The sequence below is a fragment of the Mus pahari genome, chromosome 9, assembly GCF_900095145.1.
Source record: "Mus pahari chromosome 9, PAHARI_EIJ_v1.1, whole genome shotgun sequence".
NCBI classification, from domain to species: domain Eukaryota; kingdom Metazoa; phylum Chordata; class Mammalia; order Rodentia; family Muridae; genus Mus; species Mus pahari.
This window is the reverse complement of record NC_034598.1, coordinates 45,622,006-45,628,755: the sequence shown is the minus strand read 5'-3', so window position 1 is coordinate 45,628,755 and position 6,750 is coordinate 45,622,006. Positions and strand designations below refer to the sequence as shown.

The following is a 6,750-nucleotide window of genomic DNA, read 5'->3' as shown; positions in this document are numbered from 1 at the left end:
ACAGGTTACCTCTTCAGCCTGGGGCACCTTCCAACGGTTCTCCTCAGTTGACTCAGTTTCCCTTCCAGGACTCTGGGTGACCCTTAGTCCTTGCTTTGGAGTCATTTGGGTTTCTTGGTGGTATTTCTCTAGCAAGTTGTACTCATCTCTCTACCCAACTCAGTCCAAGACACTCGTGGATCGACTGGCCATGCCTAAACCAGTGACTGGCACATAGGAGCTACTCAATGAGCAAGTACCAATCGAGTGTCAACTGCATACCCACCCTCTTCTGGCCAGGAGCAGCTAGTAATGAGCCTATCCTGGTCACTGAGTGAGGCTGCTGTGGCTGGAGCAGGGGTGGAATCGGAAGGTTCCAGGAGTGAAGGGGTGAGGGCGCAACACAAGGGAGACAGCAAATGGAAGGAACACAGGAAGCAGATGGACATGACAGACGGGGCTTTGAGGGCTGTGCAGGAGTTGGCAGAGAGTTTGCCTAACATGCACACTGAGCTGTGTGCTGCTCCACATCCGCCAGGAGGCGAAGGCAAGAGGATCATCTATAGGTCAAGTCATCCTCAGAAAAGAGTGAGTGGGACTGGGCTGGGCCAGGAAGGACACACGGAAGCGATGGAACAGAATCCATCACAGGGACAGGACAGGTGCAGGTGCAAAGGCCCCAGGATAGGGAACGTGCAGTTTGTATAAATATTTGTTGGCTAAGTGCATGCAGGGCCGGTGATTCCAGAAGGAACTGATTAACACATGGGACGGTGGGGGATGCGCTGCACAGTGGTGGCTCCTGCCTTGCTCCTGCAGGGTTAGCGGTTGTCACTCTGCATGAGGGCATGAATTCCACCCACCTATGGTCAGGTAGCCATTTTTCTCTGTCACAAGAGCTGGCAACCTACCCAAGGACCCTGGGTTTTCCTGGGGACCCAACATCCGGTGACGCTAGACAGAAACAGTAGCTGTAAGTAGGGGAGAGGTCACACAGACCTGACACCCCAGACTTTGCTCTTTGCTCCCTGGAAAAAGCACAAAACAGAGAGATAACAGTCGTCCCACCCTCCCCCGCCATGGCCACTCACCATTGGTTCGCGGTCCTGCCTGTCTCTCAGTCAACAGCAGGAGCTGGGCTGGGAGCTGCTGGCCTGTAGTTCAGCATCTTTGGGAGGTGGAGACGTGGCAAAGGCTGTAGCAGGCGGTGACAGGGACCCAAAAAGAGGCTGCCATAGGCGCGGGACTCATGGATGGGGACGTAGCGACTGGAAAGGTGAGGGGCCATGGTAGGGATGCTGAGCTGGGGGGTCGCAGCCTGATAGGACCCCATCATACTGCCAGGAAGACTGAGGCTGAAAAGGGGGATCACACTGGGATCACATAGCCTCCCAGGGACTTCAGGACAGTTTGATCCAGGCACCAATATCTCCTCTGGGATATCCTCTCAGGGTTTCTCTGTAGCCCTAGCTGGTCTCGAATTCACAGAGACCTGCCTGCCTCTGCTTCCCGAGTACTCGGATTAAAGGTGTGAGCCAGCCTCTCTACTTGTTACAAACATATATGTTTAAAATGTATGTGTGCCACAGCACAGAAGCCATATGGATTTCTAAATTTTTGGTTTGTTTTGCTTGTTCTTTGTTTTGAGTCTTGCTAGCGGTAGACCAGGTTGTCCTGGAACCTGCTCTGCCTCCTGACAGTCTCACCATGGCGTTTACAGACTCTTTGTTACCCCAGTCCAACCCTGTCTACACTTCAGGCAGATTCCCAGAGACCCAGCCCTGGGGATGAACAGAAGTCACATTTGGCCTAGAAGGAGCTGGGGTGCTGTGTGTAAGAACGGAGTCCCCTCTCTCTTTCCTCAATCCAGATGGCGTCCCCTGTCTGTGCTATGGCGCCCTTGGACAGCATGGAAGTCCTTGACCTCCTGTTTGATCGGCAGGATGGCATCCTGAGAAACGTGGAGCTGTCCGAGGGCTGGATCCTTGCCAGAGAGGAGCAGGTGAGGGTCCCCCGGGAGATTTCCAGCTACAGCTGGGGTGGGGGACAGGACATGCCACTGAACTGAGCAGCCTGTAATCCTCACACATCTGCTCAAGCCAGGGGAGGGAGGGAGGCAGAGAGAGAGCATGGTAGTCACCAAGAGTCACATAGCCAACTTCCGCCTGCGTTCAAATTCAAACTCAGAACACAGTCTCCTGTTCATATCTTTCCCTGTTTGTCCTTTAACTGCCATTGCATCTCAGATGCTCAGGGAGAAAGAATGACTCCCTCTCTAAGGCACAGAGAGGGTCAGGGATTTGCCCAGAGTCACACAGCAATCTGAATAAACATGTGTCTTGTTCTCTCCACTCCTCTTCTAGAAAGTTCTACTAAATTCTGACTCTGATGAATTCCTAAATTGCATCCTGGGACCTGGAGACTCTGACCCCAGCTCCCCATTATGGTCCCCCGCTGACAGTGACAGTGGCATCTCTGAGGATCTACCTTCAGACCCCCAGGACACCCCTCCTCGTAGTGGCACTGAACCAGCTAACACGGTAGCCAGGTGTCACACCAGGGAGCAAGGCGAGGGGCCCTGCCTCTCCTATCTGCCCAGCACCCCATGCCCTGAGCCTCCAAGGACACAAGTCCGTGAGTCCTCAGTGGCCATTGACCTGGGTGAGTATGAGGCTGATGGAAACCCTGGGGCAGGGGATACTGTGGGGCTGGGGACCCTGGGAGAGAAGGCCACCAGCTCAGTCCTGAGACACAAACGCCCTCAGATGGCTCAGACAACAGGCAGCCAGGGTGCAAAGCCAGAGGGTGGCCTGAATCTGGGTGCCTCCAACTGTGGCTAACTCAGTAGGTGCTCAATAAAAGCTGGGGAGATTCTGGAGCCCTGGCGCGGGCACAGACTCTGCCCTGAGGACAGCTTATCAGGGGTTACCTCACAGATCAATAATGATTTACTTAGGGGACATTGATCAGCACCCCTAGCCAGGCAGAGCCTCAGCTAAAGATATACAGGGACTAAGGGCAGCCTCTGGCTAGGCTCCACCCCTGACCACACCCCCAGCTCCGTATGAAGATTTGCAAGGTGAGCATTTGTCCCATGGGCGAACTGATAAAGTCCAGGCTCAGAGCAGGGAAGCCCCTTTCCTAAGGTCACACAGCTCTGCGAAGTCTTGTGCTGTTAAACAGCATGGCCACCAAGAGGTACAGGTTACATATGACACAAACCTCCCGGTCCTGTACCGTTGGGTGGCAGACGCTCTGTTATACCAGCTGTGAGTTCCTTACAGAATCTTGGGCCTCTACGGCTCACTGGCACAGACCCACAAGCTAGGATGAGTGTAGCAGAGGGGAAAGTGAGGCACGGGACACGTTCCCTTCCATTCAGGCCATGGCCTTGTAGCACCTACCTTCAGTCCCTGTACTTGGGAGGCAGAGGCAGGTCTCTGAGTTGGAGGCCACCCTGGTCTACAGATCAAGTTCCAGGACAGCCAAAGCTACACAGAGAGACCCTGTGTTAAAATAATAGGGGAAAGGCCTCTTGTTTTGAAGCTGTGAGGACTTGTTGGAGCCGGCCACTGAGACTGAACCGCCTGACTTCCTCTCTGTCCCTTCCCCACCTGGCCAGACATGTGGAGCACAGATACTCTGTACCCGGAGGAACAGGCTGGCTCACCCTCCCGCTTCAACCTCACTGTGAAGGAACTGCTGCTGTCCGGTGGCGGCGGGGACTTGGTAGGCATCCCCATGTCTCCCGGTTGTCTCAGGTCCTGGATGTCAGGAGGAACCTCCCATGTCTCTCATGTCTGCCTTGTACAACCTGGGACCCAGAGGCCCAGAGGACCTGGGGTACATCCCAGTCCCAGACAGTGCATCCGAGCTGCCCTGAGCTGACAGGCGCTCTCTGATAAAGGAGAAACAGAGACAGGAAGGGAGGGAGGGAGAAAGGAAAGGGAGAGGCAGGGAGGGGAGGGAGGTAAGGTCCGCTGGCTGGGTGGTGGACTTTGAGATTCCAGAGTGGAAGCTGAGAGGGAAGGGGTACCACTGGTAAGGACACAAGGACCAGTCCAGGATGCTACCTGCCAGGAGATAGGGTTAGGCCAGAGACTACTAGAAGCAGAGGTAGCATTCATCTATTAGGTGGTGATGAGGCAGGACTACTGTGCCTGTCAATCAAGCTCCACCCTGAGCTCCGCCCTCACCCCGCCCTCATTTTACTTTTTGGAGATTTGTATCTTGCTAAATTTCCCAGGTGGGTCTTGAACTTGAGTTCTTGCTATCTCAGTAGTCCTGGGTGCTTGGGTGACAGGCCTGTCTCTTCCCATGTGTTCACATGTTTTTAGTTTTGGAGTCTGTGTCTCTGTTGAAAGTCCCTTCGTTTCCATAGCAACAGCATTCCTTGGCTGCCTCCCAGCTGCTGGGACCTGGGAGTGGGCACTGCCAGGAGCTGGTGCTGACAGAGGATGAGAAGAAATTGCTGGCTAAAGAGGGGGTGACCCTCCCCACCCAGCTGCCTCTCACCAAGGTATGTGTACCCTGGGGTGTCTGCACACACATTGACTGGAACCTATTGCACGTGACTGGTTTTCATTTTATAGCCGGGGCTGTTCTCAAAGTAATCCCCTACACCCACTTCCCAAGTGCTTCAGGGACAGGCATGTACCACAGTGCCTGGGGATGGAACCACTGTGTGACCCTGGCTGTCCTGAAACTCACCCTGTAAACCAGGCTGGCCTCGAACACACAGGGGTTCTCCTGCCTCTGCCTCCCAAGTGCTGGGATTAAAGGTGCACACCACTACCAGATTTCTTCCTGCTTTCATTTTATACAGGTGGCTTAGGTGTTGTTCCTAGGTAGTGCCAGCAGGTGGTACTGTGGCCTGAGGCACTGAGCCACGATGGATGGCAACCACACATTTTCTCAGAGTCAGGTCTCCACCGTGGGCAAAGGAAAGCATCAGGGCTCTGGAGACTTCTAGAGAAGTTGCCCAGAGTGCACGAGGCCCTGGGTTCCATCCCCAGCACCACAGCAACCTGGCAGGGTGGCACATGCCTGTCACCCCTGCACTCAGGAGGGGGAGGCAGAAGCATCAGGAGTTCAGGGTCATCCTCAGCTATATATGAGTTTGAGGCTAGCCTGGGCTACATAAAACCCTATCTCATGCAAAGAAACATCTTTGGTTGGGTGTGGGGTTGGGATCAGCAGAGGCTGACGACATGCCCCTTCCTTTCCAGTATGAGGAACGAGTGTTGAAAAAAATCCGCAGAAAGATCCGGAACAAACAGTCGGCTCAAGAGAGCAGGAAGAAGAAAAAAGAATACATTGACGGTTTGGAGAACCGGTAAGACAGGCCACAGGCTGTACACTCCTAATAGAAACCGGAGCAGGGATGGTCAAAGTTTCGCAGCCTAAAAAAATTGGGGTTGATGTCCCACTAGGAGACATGTTGTTCAAAGACTGCTAGGGATGGCTAGGCATCGACTTAGTTGTTTATTTGTGTGTGTGTGTGTGGACACACATGTACTGCCACGCTCCTGTGGAGGCTGGAGAGCAATCTATGGCGATTGGCTCCCTCCTCCTCCTGTAGTGGTTCATGGGAGTCAAACTTGGGTCATCAGGCTTGGTGACAGGTGTCTTTGCTGCCCACCGAGCTGTCTCTCAGGCCTTCAGCAGTTTTGAGTCCTGTAGGGAAATGGCACTGAGAAAGGAAAAGCTGTGTGTGACCTGCTCAGCACTGTGGGCTCCATCCTTGCCTTTGTGACACCCATGGAAAACATGAGAGCACCCTCAGGGAGTACTCAGCACACAGGAGGCGGGGCAGGCTTGGCAGGCTCTCCCACAGTCAGCTCGAGTGCCTGCACACGGAAGCCTGGCATGGTCCTGCCATGCCAATGCTCCAGAGACTGAGGCATCGGGACCCCTGGGCTTCACCGGTCGGTCAGGGTGATTTAGTGACTCCAGAGTCAGTGAGGGATGCTAGTATCAAAAGGATAAGGCTCACTGGTTACAGGTGCTTGCTGCTCTCTCACAAAGACTCAAGTTTGATTCCCAGCATTGGAGGTTCACAGCTCCCAGGATGCCAGTTGCAAGGAATCTAACTCCTATTTCTGCTGTGGTCACCTGTATTAATGTGCACACACACAAAAATAAACAAAATAGGGCTGGAGAGATGGCTCAGTGGTTAGAGCACTGACTGCTCTTCCAGGGGTCCTGAGTTCAAATCCCAGCAACCACATGGTGGCTCACAACCATCTGTAATGAGATCTGATGCCCTCTTCTGGTGTGTCTAAAGAGAGCAATGCTGTACTCATATACATAAAATACATAAATAAATCTTAAATAAAAAAATAATAAAAATACCTGTACATGGGAGCCGGAGAGACAGCTCAGTGGTTACACCACCAGTTGCTTCTGTAGAGGACCTGGGTTGATTTCCCAGCACCCACATAGTGGCTTACAACCATCTGTAACTCCAGCTTCCTGGTATCCAGCGCCACCTTCTGGCCACCATGTGTGATGCATGTACATGGTACTTCTGTATGTGTGCAAGTGCTCTCTCACACACGCAGGTCAACACCCATACACACACATCCATATAGATGAAAATCTAAACACGGTGGCCTAACCCTCTAATCCCAGCACTGGAGAGTCAGAGGAGAGAGGGTCTCTGTGAGCTCTGAACCAGACAGGGCATTAGAGAGAGACACTGTCTCAACAACAACAAGAAATATTAAAAAAGAGCTGGGCGTGGTGGCGCACGCCTTTAATCCCAGCACT

General features: G+C 53.3%; 1 protein-coding gene across 1 annotated transcript in view; it reads left to right on the top strand.

Annotated features, from left to right (window-relative positions):
- The first annotated feature begins 1,144 nt into the window (after positions 1 to 1,144).
- The window catches only part of Creb3l3 (cAMP responsive element binding protein 3 like 3), an 8,599-nt gene continuing 2,993 nt past the window's right edge, over positions 1,145 to 6,750 (top strand). The window contains exons 1-6 of the mRNA XM_021204249.2: positions 1,145 to 1,255; positions 1,850 to 1,981; positions 2,343 to 2,640; positions 3,602 to 3,708; positions 4,361 to 4,498; positions 5,208 to 5,314. Coding sequence (XP_021059908.1) covers positions 1,229 to 1,255; positions 1,850 to 1,981; positions 2,343 to 2,640; positions 3,602 to 3,708; positions 4,361 to 4,498; positions 5,208 to 5,314 — 809 coding nt within the window. The 5' untranslated portion in view covers positions 1,145 to 1,228. The remainder of the gene's footprint in view (positions 1,256 to 1,849; positions 1,982 to 2,342; positions 2,641 to 3,601; positions 3,709 to 4,360; positions 4,499 to 5,207; positions 5,315 to 6,750) is intronic.